Raw genomic sequence first — 12,750 nt, forward strand, 5'->3', positions numbered from 1 at the left:
CAGAAGGAAACAAGGCCCAGCCCAGCCCAGGGACTAAAGTCCAAGCTCAAGCAACTGCGTTGGGGTGAGGAACCATAAACGATGCGATGCCCTTCAGAGGCAAGATCTGCTTATCCTGATGCTGAAGCAAAAATAATGAGCTGGGAGGGGTGGGTCCCAGTCAAGAATCAAATATAGAGAAATATAGATGCACTGGGGGACCAATATGGTAATAAAATATCCAAAATGGACTTCTATAGAGTCTTCTCTCTTCAGATGCGTCTGGAGCACCACAAGCTACGTTTAGCTATTGTTAGGATGACCTTATATTCTGTCAAGAGATTCTTTTATAAAGTTGAAGTTGGCCCTAAAATAGGAAAAGCGTTGTCCCTTGAAAAAGCCATAAGACGAAACGCGCCGGGACTTGTGTGAAATGATAAAGAATAAAAAATGGTGTTTCATCAGACTGGAGGCAGGAGACTAGCGGGGTACCTCAGGGCTCGGGGCTCGGCCCGGTACTTTTTAACATATTTATTAATGATCTAGATGGGGGGGGAGGGACTACTCATCTAGTTTGCAGATGACACCAAATTGGGAGGACTGGCAAATACTCCAGAAGACAGAGACAGAGTTCAACGAGATGTGAACACAATGGAAAAATGGGCAAATGAGAACAAGATGCAATTTAATAAAGATAAGTGTAAAGTTCTGCATCTGGGTCAGAAAAATGAAAAGCATGCCTACTGGATGGGGGATACACTTCTAGGTAACACTGTGTGTAAACGAGACCTTGGGGTACTTGTGGATTGTAAACTAAACATGAGCAGGCAGTGTGATGCAGTGGTAAAAAAGGCAAATGCCATTTTGGGCTGTATCAGCAGGGGCATCACATCAAAATCACAAGATGTCATAGTCCCATTGTATACGGCACTGGTCAGATCACACCTGGAGTACTGTGTGCAGTTCTGGAGGCCTCACTTCAAGAAGGACGTAGATAAAATTGAAAGGGTACAGAGGAGAGCGACGAAGATGATCTGGGGCCAAGGGACCAAGCCCTATGAAGATAGTTTGAGGGACTTGGGAATGTTCCGCCTGGAGAAAAGGAGGTTGAGAGGGGACATGATAGCCCTCTAAGTATTTGAAAGGTTGGCATTTGGAGGAGGGCAGGATGCTGTTTCCGTTGGCTGCAGAGGAGAGGACACGCAGTAATGGGTTTAAACTACAAGTACAACAATATAGGCTAGATATCGGGGGGGGGGGGAATTTCACAGTCAGAGTAGTTCAGCAGTGGAATAGGCTGCCTAAGGAGGTGGTGAGCTCCCCCTCACTCGCAGTCTTCAAGCAAAGGTTGGATACACACTTTTCTTGGATGCTTGAGGATGGTTTGGGCTGATCCCGCATTGAGCAGGGGGTTGGACTAGATGGCCTGTATGGCCCCTTACAACTCTATCATTCTGTGATTCTAATTACTGAAGAGAGAAGACTCTATATAAGCCCATTTTGGATATTTTATTGCCTTATTGGTTCCCCAGTGCATCTATATTTCTCTATACTGATGCTGAAGCATTAAGGTAAAGGTAAAGGTATCCCCTGTGCAAGCACCGAGTCATGTCTGACGCTAGGGGTGACGCCCTCTAGCGTTTTCATGGCAGACTCAATACGGGGTGGTTTGCCAGTGCCTTCCCCAGTCATAGTGCTGAAGCATTAGGTTTAGAATAAAGAAACACAACAGCTAAGAGGCGATCCAGGGAATGTTAGAGAAGAACTTTGACCAGCCATACATTCTTCAACAGATACAGAGGGACATTTCACCACCCAGGATCATACCAGGATCCTTACCAGGGGAGTGGATTGCCGCTTCCCAAGACCAGCCAGTATGAAGGCGGAGTGCTCGGGCCCCTTAACACAGCTGTGAAGGGCAGGGGTCTCGAGAGCTCTGCCTCAGAGAATGGCTCAGACCAAAGGCTACAAAAGGGAGGGAGACTGCCCTTCAGAAATGAGGAAGGACAGGATTTCACCGGGAACAACGTTTCTTTTGTTTCCTTCCCTCCCACATCCAGAGCGCAGTCAATGGCTGCTAGCTATGGTGACGGAGGGGAACATCCACATGGGAGGTTCTAAGCCAGGAGGCCACAGTGGGGGAAGGCCTTGGCCTGCCTACCCTGTTTGGGACTGGCTGTCCACTGCGTGAGAAGTCAGGATGCAGGTGTAGACAGGAGAGGAACCTGGTCTGATCTGGCAGGGCTCTTCAGGTGTTCAGTCTTAAACCTGGGCTTCATTTTAAGAACATCAACATTTGATGAATGTACAATCCAATCCCCATGTTGTAGTTCTCCAGATCTTTCGTTCCGTGTTTTTCCCCCCTCCCCCCCCAAGAAACTGCTGTCCGCTGAACAGAACAAAGGAAAAATACATGGAAGGATCTTCGCAATGGTTTCTATATGGCACAAAAGTTTTGAAAATGCTACCAGGATTAAGTTACAGCAGATAAAATATTATCAAAATAAATATTTAGTTCATGGTGCACACAATAGTGAAATTAAACACACAGGGCCTGAATACCAGGCTGCACGAGGAGTCAGAACTAGCTTTGCCTAACCCGCAATAATTTCCTATCCATATTTGATGAACATTTCAAATTTATTTATTTATTTGCTTGTTTGTTTGTTTTTGGATTTATAGACCACCTGGCCCAGCCATCTCATGGCAATTTACAAAATATGTTGTTGTTAGTTGCCAACCATTGTGACCCCATTACAAAATATAGTTATCAGTAAATCACAAAATATTAAACATATAAAAACCCTTTTACAATCATTGGCAGCATACACACATAACACGCGTATTACAAACACACCACACTTCCTGCTGATGGCGGAGCAACATAGAGTCCCAACTAACTCTGCTACGGCACCTGCCCTGCTAGAACAGCCATGTCTCCGATGGCAGAATCGGTGCCACAGGGCTACAATCTCTCCGGGCTTGGCAAGGGGCTGGAAAGGCAGCCTCCCTCCAAGGGGTCTACGGAGGAAATTAATGCCATGCACAGGAGCAGGGAGTGTGGTGTTGGGCACCTGGAGAAAGGACACTTGGCACAGAAAAAGCAGATGGATCCTGGGTCTTAGCAGAACCTTCATCAGTTCTTCCCCTCATGATCCAGGAAAACAGTTTTGTATAGTGGTTAAAAGCAGTGGCTTCTAATCTGGTGAGCCAGGTTGGATTCCCCACTCTTCCACATGCAGCCAACTGGGTGATCCTGAAACAGTTACAGCCCAGATAGTACTGTTCTCACAGAGCAGTCCTGTCAGAGCTCTCTCTGGATCCATAAGTCTCTGAGGTGGATATAAATACATCCTCCACCTACAAAGAGAACACTAGTCTAGGTCTTCAGAGAATGGCACATCATTACATGCTACCGGATCCACCTCTACTCCTGTGCCAAAAGTCAGGTTGAGAGTATAGCCTGCTTGGTGGGTTGGGCCAATGACAAACTGGAGAGCCCTAGTGTGGTCTGTGATTGATGGAGGACTGACAACTGGGGGAGCAGTTCTTTCAGGGCGACAGTTTCGCCTTCTCTCACCCAGGTCTCAGTCTCACAAGCCAAGTGACTTTGCAGAGATGAGGCCGATTCATTAATCGATCTGGCATTGCACAACATCAATGTCGGAGACAGGCCGTAACCCTTAGCCTCTCTTCCAGTGTTTCTAGGGATGAGGTGGAGATTAGAAAAAGTGCAAGCTTCTCTGTATTGTTGTTGTTGTATTTATTACCCATCACTCCCAGCAAGCTGGCTCATGGTGTGTTAGAACATTAAAACCCCCACAATAAAATATAAACCATCCCCAACCAAAAACCATTCCAAGCCCAATGATCGATTAGCCCTCCCCCCACCACCACCTGTTCGACAACTCCCCCATCCAACGCTTCAGGGGAATGGATTATGCCCTCTGCTATCACACCATGTATGTCTGGAATCTGAGTATCAAATCAAAACTCAGATCACTGCTTTTGGAACAGGAGACAAAATGATTGCCTTCCCCTGGGGGGGGGGAGGTAGAACCTGAGCATTATTGAACCAATGAAAGAACTAGCCAACTATTGTGTTTCTGTTACCTGGACAAATTATTCTTGTGTTAAGCACTGGAAGGTTTTCTTTGCTGGCTGCACAGGCTGGAGCAGAAAGTGTGCTTGCATGGGAAGAAATGCGACTTCTCCATCCATCTGGAGATTTGGGGGCACTTTTGACTGTTTAGAGGGGACAGAAAAGAAGAGTAGATGAACAATATACACATTCCTAAATACAGGTAAACAATTTTCTAACGTAGAAAGATTTTGTAAGTTACTGGTTTCATGCATCAGTTGCCCAAATATTATTTAGAAATATTCTTTATATTTGACTGTTTCCTCAAATGGGGATCCGAAGCAGCTTACAACTGTTCTCGTCGCCTTCATTTTATCCTCACAACAACTCTGTGAGGTAGGTTAGGCCAAAGGTCACCCAGCAAACCGCCTTGGCAGAATGGGGGTCCGAACCCGGGACTCTCACATCCCAGTTCAAACTGCAACTCACAAAGAACAGGATGTGGGCCTAACGCAGATTAAAGCAAAACTGTGCGAATGAAGCAAAATATGACGCTGGATCTAAAATACTGCAAATGAGCAGAGCTCCCAGGACAAGTTTCCCTCTCCCGCTCTCGCACACAAAGTCCTTCCAAGAGCTCAAACAGACAGGGGTGGAGTTGAAGTGAGGGTCTCCAGTTTGGGGGATAGGGTAGCATCCATTACCCCCCTCACACATTTTGAGGCAATTCACTGTTCAGTAAATGTCACTGACCAATTTCAAGGGGAAACAGACTGGCCACAGAGTAATGAGGCTTGAGTTTTGAACATTAGCCAAAAGTCTCCCCCCAGTCTCTCTCAGCTTCCTGCCTTTTATCCCCAGCCTAGTTCCCCCATCCCTCCTCCTACCCCTCCCTCAGCGTCTTCCCCGCAGTCTCTTGGGGCACCGGCCCAGAGCACGTTGGCGCGGCCAGGCTCGTCCTGGGCTGGGCATCAGCTGGTTTGCCCAGTTCTGCACGGGTGGAGCACACTCCAAGTCAGGTGAGATCCCAGCACCAGCCAGAGGCATTGGGGCAGCCTCTCACTGTCCCAGCTTGAGCTCTGGCGTCCTTCCCAATCCCTCCGCATGCTCCCAGGTGAGGGGTGCTGCACACTTCAGCGTCCTGGGTGGCAGCGGCAGTGGCAGTGGCAGCAGAACCTTGTCTTGGGTGACTTCCTTCGTCGTTTGAGCAGGAGTCCCTCCAGGCCTGCGGGACTGGGGTGGGGGCAAGTCCGTACTCCCACCCAGGAGAATCCAGGCCCAAGGCACCTGGTAACACCTTGCACTGGTCTTTAGATTCCACACCACTGGCTAGTAAAATCAAGGCCCTGTGTATAAACACTGGCATTTAGTCAAAGACCTTCAGGGTGTCAAGAAAGACCAAAGACAGGTCTATAACACAATGGGTCACACGTTTTGACAGTCCTTTATTTGAAATGGCTGACAGAACTCCAGTGGGTGATTACAGATGCAACGGATGCAAATATTCCTGGCAGGCTAAAGAGATTGTTATTCTGGATAGAAAAGTCCCTTTCAAATCGAAGCCCTTCAGCAGCCGCAATTCAGGCCACTGTGTGTATAAGCAGAGAACATCTGAGCAGATTGAGGCACAGACGTTCAGGAGCTCTCCTTGTTGACCACTCTCTCAAAGAGAATCATTCCATTCAAAAATCCTGATCTAGTGTATTAGAAGCAACTAAATCTAAATCATATTTAAAAAACAAATAATGACAAACTTTTAGTTCAGAAAGAAACAAAATACATGTATAGTTTTCAAACCCTTATTCCTGCAGGTCTATATAATGAAATTGAATTTTCTTGTTATCTATTAAGCGATTAAAAATTGATTTTAGAAAAACATGGAGCAGTTCTGCTCACGCGCTTTACAAGGGTCTCCAACTGTGGACCAGCATTTAACAGGGCTGCACGGCAGGGAGTGAACACCTAGACCAGGGTTAGTCAAACTGCGACCCTCCAGATGTCCATGGAGCGAATGCTGGCAGGGTCCATGGACATCTGGAGGGTTGCAGTTTGACTACCCCTGGCCTAGACAGAGGAGAATCATCGCCTGCAGCTCAACTCTTCAGGCAGGGTAAGATTTCTTTTGATGTTTAACCACATACAGACTTAGGTTTATTTTATTCGTTCAGGTCTTATTTTTGATTTTTTTGGTATTCACACAGATGAAATGTTTCTGAAGAAAGGAATCTTTCCTGAAAATAGCTCTAATGGATCACTATTCAAAACATTATTTTGGAGGGATTCTTCAATCTGAACATACTTGAAGCTTTTATGTTCAGTCTTTTGGGTCAGAATAAATTACATTCTTTATTGTCCAACTCCAGACAGACAGGCACTTACTTGGGTGAGATTCAATTTCCTGTGTGTCTTCTTCTTTTTCTTCATCTTTGGATTCATCCAGCTCCTTAATATATTCTGTCAGTGTCTGATTTTCTTCCTCTTCTTGGTGGGCATTCTGCTCATCCACAACTACAAAAATGGAGAAATGTGTAAGCAAGCTCACAGGTTGCTATCCCTTTCAGCCAAACGGCCTTTGCAGTATTAAACAAAGCTTTATCTGTGCAAGAAAAAATGAAACATGTACAATTTAACTACCATATCACCCCAGCATTTCAGGATGGACTTGTGCACGCAGTTTTTACTGGAAAATGTCCTAGCAAAGTTTGAGTCCAGGGCACCTTTAAGACCAACCAAGTTTAATTCTGGGTATAAGCTTTTGTGTGCAGGCACGCATCTGAAGGTGTGTGCATGCACACAAAGGTTTACACTCAGAATTAAACCTGGTTGGTCTCAAAGGTGCCCCTGGGCTAAACTTTGTTTCGTTACTTCAGACCAACGTGGCTGGCCACTTGAAAAACTTCCTGTGGGTGAGAAACATAGTCTGCCTCTGTACATTCACTGTTGTTATAGAGCTACCTTGTGATGAAAGAACAGTAATGCAGCCAGCAACAGGAGGGCAGCATAGGAACTGTCTAATTAAAGTGTCCGGATTTCTGCAGGGACGATCCACCGGCCAGCACTACAGAAAGACAGCCAAAGATCTTGCCCCTGTCTGATGAAGACTTGGTCATTAGGAGAGACGTGACATTTAGATTCAGACTTCAGAATGTGAAGCCCATAAACGCAACCAAAGGTTTTGACGTTTTTCCAAAAAGAAGGGGCATTTCCACACATCTGTAAAAATAGTGTTACACCAGTGGAATGGTGTAACGCTAAATATTATTGCACTTCCTGGCCGTTCCTCACCTTTTTCCTGTCTCTTCTCTGCTGCCTTTTCACGCTTCTCACCCTCCACATTGCCTGCTTGGAATGGCGGAAGAGAGCAGCGCAGTTTATACATGACTCTCTTCCACCTGTCAGTCAAGCCAGGCAGCCAATCCCCTTTCTTCAAGCTTTAAAGGTCCCGTGATGCATTTTTAATGCATCCTTCTCCATTACTATGCCTATGCATCTAGTCATAGATGCTTAGTGGTTTTTGAATGCCCCCCCTTCTTGAATCATAAGTCTTGTTAATTAAAAAAAATCAATCTCGTTCCTGATTTTTTTTTGGGGGGGGGGCGTTAGAGAGACATGCTTTGTGCTACATTGTTTGGAAAAAATTCTTTCTGGCATTGCCTGCACACTTGTCCTCTTATTCTTTTCTCCAGGGTGTCAGGCATTTTTTAAAAGACATTCCCGTCCCTGGGAGAGGGGGGCGGGAGCAAGGGCAGGACGAGGCAGGTGCCTTTTGTGCATTTTAGCCTCCGCTGGTTGCCTGCTGGTTGCTCTCCATTAGGTAGCACTACAGAGGTTGGTGAATCCACTTTTTGGGATTCACCCACTAGCACTTTTAATGGAGGTTGTAGCCGGCCATTTACTGCCCAGATGCTGCATGTTGGTGACGTCATATGGAGGGGCCAGAATATAACGACAGTGAAAGGTAAGTATCTCACTATTTTAAACAGGTGTGGAAATCCCCAAAGAATAGGCTGCATTCAGTGGAAGTGATGGCAAAACATGGGGCTTCTGCCAGCCGAGCCTGTCCCCCGGAGCCCACCTTTCTCTGCTTGCTCAATGAGCTGCCTCAGGGCTTTCTTTAGGCTGTTTGCCCTGAGCATGAGTTGGTCTCGTGGCCTGAAGATCGGCAGGGCAGGAGCAGCCGGCCTGTCTTCTCTCAGGGGTTCCCCGGCGTCCGATGGAGACTCTTCGCTGGACGACTCTCCGCCTTCCCTCTCGGCGATGGAGGAAGGGAAGGGCAGCAGCACTGGAGCGGCCTGGGCCTCAGCGTGGAGGGCCTGGAGCAAGAGGTTCAGCTTCTCGTTCAGCTCCGAGCACTGAGGGGGCCACAGACAAACAAGAGAGACAGGCAGGCAGGGGTGAGGAAGCGCTCTTTAGCAACTGGCACCACCAACAGAACTCCGGCTGGCTTCTAACTCAGAGCTCACTTGTCCTCAGTTGCCTGCTGCTGACCCCGGACTGCTTTCAGGGCCACAGGCATTCAGGGGTGGTCTGCCATGGCCGGCCTCTGCACCGCAACCCTGGCCTTCCTTGATGGCCTCCGATCCAAGTGCAAGCCGGGCCCAACCTGGCTCAGCTTCCAGGGCCTGATGAGAGCAGGCCAGCCTGGGCCACCAAGACCCAGAGGGGCCCTGAGATGCTTCGCCCCTGCCTGCCTCTGCCTCGGCAGAAGGTCCAGACTAGCAAGAAGCAGCAGCAGCAGCAGCTTCCTCCGTGGCCTCAGCTGGAGAATGAGGAGGAAGCCAAAGGTTCTGCAAGGTGTCTGGGTGTCCAAACGTCCTGGAACATCTCAGCAGAACAGCAGGAGAGACGGGGGAACAGAAAAAGGGAGGGGGGAGCTGGAATCTGAACGCTTACTTTCACAGCCATGGCATCAGCTTCTGTATTCTCCACCGGTCCTTCACAATAGGTCTTTCCTATTTTGGCAACAAAGCCTTTGACGGTTTCACATAATATCCTTTTGTGAACGAGACAGCAGAAGCAAGCAGAAAGAGAATGGACGCAGCTGAAACATCAATTCTGTATGCACTGTGTAAGGCATAACATATTCTAGCCAGTCTAATGCGTTTACATTTTATCACAGATACGAAGAGGGTCTTGCCTTTTGCCTTCTCCACGTCTTCCAACTGCTTCCCTGTGCCATGTAAAGCTGCAGACCCTGCCAACCCAAACCTCTACTGGCATAAAAAACAGCACACGGGAATTGACCCTACGGGGCCAGATCCTACGGTCGCTCTGAAATCTTCCGCACGGAGGGCTCAACCAGTTGTTATGCTGTTTTGCCTTGGGATAGCCGTCTCGATTTCTTCCCATGACCCCACAGGGAGCCTTTGGCCCCCTGCCCCCCCCCCCAAATTTTGCACCCGCATGAGCTAGCCAATTGACAGGAAGTGGAAACTTAAAGAAAGTTTTTTTCTTTCCTTTTTATTGCTTGTTAATCACTGTCACGTGGTGCAAACTGACAATCACCTTCCAACACCATTTTGTCACACTTGAGTGTCCCCCCCATCAAGTCTGATTTTTTAAAAAGGTTATTATGTTATTAAGCAATGTTTGAACTTCTCTGAAAATGCTCCCAGGGCTTCCCAGTGCAGTCCCAGGGGCTGTGGGGCCTCCCTTACTCCCAGATGAGGAGGAGCAGGAGGGCTCCGTTCTCTTGACCACGCCCCGGTCTCTTCTAGCTGGGGGGGGGGGGCAGGGGAGCCATTTCTGTTTGTCTCCTGCATTTCAGAGAAGGCTCACTCAAGAAAGACGATGCTGGGTGAAGACCACCCCCACCCCACTTTCACACACAATTCTGACGACAGATTTCTCCCCCGTGGCTCCTCAGTGCAGCTCCAGGTTGGCAAAGGGAACAGCGCTGTGGAGCCACGGGAAGCATCTTTCTTTAGGTTTAAAAGAATGAAAAAATGCCCCCTGTGGCTGCACAATGTGGCTCTGCCTTGTTGACCCACAGCTGCACTGTGGAACTACAGGAGCATTAAAAATAATTTAAAGACGGTTATTGTGTTATTACACAATAACTCCAAAACATTTTTAAAAATAAAAGGGTGGAAGGGACAAAAGACCCGCAAGTGCCTACCACCCATAGCACCCTGCAGCAGATTCATCCAGGGCTTTTTAAGTCTGGGGAGGTTTGCGAGGGCCGATGATGGAAGTGATACTTGGGGGCGGGGGGCGAGAGCGGGAAAAGCACAACTGGGACAGCCTGGCTTTCCCCACATCCGCACAGCCCTGCCCCGACTTACATCCTGTTGTCTCCCACAGCCAAAAAGGCAGCATTCCATTGACCCAGGCCAACTGGGTGAGCTCTGAGACTGCCCCGGTAGGGGCCCATTCCATGCAGGATGGGGATTTAAAACCACGCACAAACTAACAGTGATTGAGGCCTAATCTGTCATACGGAAGCGGTCTCGGTGAGCCAGCACCTTCCCCAGTGCTCCTTCTTCCCAGGGAGACAGGAAGCAGAGGCAGTCGCCTGACGAGATCTGTGCTTGTGGCAGAGTAGTGAGGTGTTTTCATGAAAAGAGGCCACCTTGCTACGTTCACTGAGGACCATTTGGAAGGGGCAAGGCTACTACTTTCTCCTAGTCCCCTTTCAGGGTGAACAAAACCACAGCCGTTGCAGAATTACCCTTAGCAAATCAGAGGATGATCTGGATGTTACTTACACCAAGGCATGATGAGACCAGTAAAATGTTTAATCTTGTGCACATTTTTAATCTTGTATTGATGTTTTGTTACACACCATACTTATGAACTCAAATGATTCAGCTTACTCGGCAGATGATATGACAACTGAGTGCTGATCAGAATCAAGTATCTTAGCAAGGTGAGCAGCAATGGAATCCTCATATGCAGACATCTAAAAACAAAGGACAAGGGTTTATGGTGATGGTGAAAGAAAGGACTCACAAGGCAGTCCTCCTTTGTGTTTTCAGGAGGCCAGAAAGCCCCACAGCTATCCTAGGTTTCAGCTTGCCATCGGATTTGCATTCCTCTGGGCGGAGAAGGTGCCAGAAACCAGCAGGGTAGTAACAGCCATCATGAGGAAATAGAAGAATATTTCCTCCTGGGTGGATCTGCTTCTCCAAAATCATTCTTTAGATAGCGAGACCAAATAAGCACAGTATTCTTAGAGCATTCAAAATATAAGAATGTTCAATAAACAAACTAAAAAGTGTACAAAATGTAAACATAGACAGCAGGCTAAGCAAAGATACAAAGAAAATGTGAAAACATATACTCTCTCACCCTAAACTTGGTATTATTCCAGTTTGTCAAGATCATCCTGTATCTTGGTTCTGTCTTTTGGTGGGTTTGCTACCCCTCCTGGTTTAGTATCATCTGCAAATTTAATAAGGACCCCCCTCCATTCCTTCATATAAATAATTTATGAATACGTTGAACAACACAGGGGCCAGGAAAGATCCTTGAGTCTCTCCATTCGTCATTCCTCTGTTAAGTGCCTTATGAAGACCTCCTCTGTGGCATGCCAGGGGTCGTTCCTTACTTTGACAGTGTCTTAATTTGCAGGGGATCCAAGGAGCAGCTCACCACCCAATTGTGCTCTGTCCTTGCCCACCAGCCTTTGCATGAAGCAAGACAAGTGTCAGACGGGAGTACAATCAGTCAAATTCCTGGGGTTCCAAATATCCACTGAACCTGCAGACTTAACAGAAGGCAAGGAGGAGGATGCATGTCAGAACTCCCCTGAAACCTTTTCTGCACTGGTGGCACCACACTCAGCTGCCACCAGGTGTTTGCAACAGGGCAGTTTGCGCTGCCTTTTCCCAGGTCCAGACAGGGGAGCATTTTCCCTCCCAGACCTGGTCCGCCCCAGATTAGAGTCTCCAGATAAGGCAGAGAGGGCAGAGAAGTTCCACCACAATGCACAGAGCTGTTGAACTGACTGTGGCATTTTTTTGTCCTTTCTGAGACACCGTAGGTTGGGGGAGAAACCAGGCCTGGATGGCCTGACTCTTCCCTGCCAGACGAACCTGGCCCAAAATAGGCCCTGATGATGCCCGCAGCAAGGAAGGGAATGTGGGAAGGATCCATGCTCCCTTGCCATGGGGCAGCCAAGATGGGCTAGCACCGACATCATCTGGAAACAGGGATTAACCCCACAATCAGAGGAGTGCTGGCCTGAGGTGCCATGTCAGTGTTGCACAGGAGTCTTAAAAAGAGAGAAATGTTACAGCTTCTTTCTTCACATGAACAGTGAAACCCAGCTCAATATTATTCATAGATGGCATCTAACTCCTAAGCAATTGAACAGAAGTTTTGATTATATAATTGTATATTGTTGGACAGTGAGCAATGTTTTTAGAAACAGTGATGTGTTAGCCTATGGTTATTTTTTGCTATATAAACTAGTTTCTAGTTATCTATTTTTATGTTTATGTACAAATGAAAGTATTCTTTTCACTTATTCACTTTCTCTAATTGATGAATTCTGGTTTTAAAAACAAACATTTTACCTGACATTCCTCAGTCTCCTCTTCTGGGGTAATGGGAAGAATAGATGGTTTTGATATTAATTTCAGTTCATATGACATTATTCTCCACCTGAATGGCAAATGTATAACAAACATTTTAGTATTTCCAGATGTCCAGATCTGTGCTTCCAAATCAATTATTTTTGGTTTTTG

The 12,750-nt window shown here is 47.2% G+C and overlaps 1 protein-coding gene across 3 annotated transcripts in view; it reads right to left on the reverse strand.

The window, feature by feature from the left end:
• DGKH (diacylglycerol kinase eta) overlaps positions 1-12,750 on the reverse strand; it is a 115,531-nt gene that overhangs the window by 36,009 nt on the left and 66,772 nt on the right. For all 3 annotated transcript variants that reach the window (XM_077344072.1, XM_077344073.1, XM_077344071.1), the window contains exons 12-17: positions 12,580-12,667; positions 10,876-10,961; positions 8,954-9,053; positions 8,136-8,412; positions 6,440-6,568; positions 4,093-4,224 (exon numbers count right to left, since the gene is read on the reverse strand). In XM_077344072.1, the coding sequence (XP_077200187.1) occupies positions 4,093-4,224; positions 6,440-6,568; positions 8,136-8,412; positions 8,954-9,053; positions 10,876-10,961; positions 12,580-12,667 (812 nt within the window). The remainder of the gene's footprint in view (positions 1-4,092; positions 4,225-6,439; positions 6,569-8,135; positions 8,413-8,953; positions 9,054-10,875; positions 10,962-12,579; positions 12,668-12,750) is intronic.

The sequence above is a fragment of the Paroedura picta genome, chromosome 6 (genome assembly GCF_049243985.1).
Source record: "Paroedura picta isolate Pp20150507F chromosome 6, Ppicta_v3.0, whole genome shotgun sequence".
Classification (NCBI taxonomy): domain Eukaryota; kingdom Metazoa; phylum Chordata; class Lepidosauria; order Squamata; family Gekkonidae; genus Paroedura; species Paroedura picta.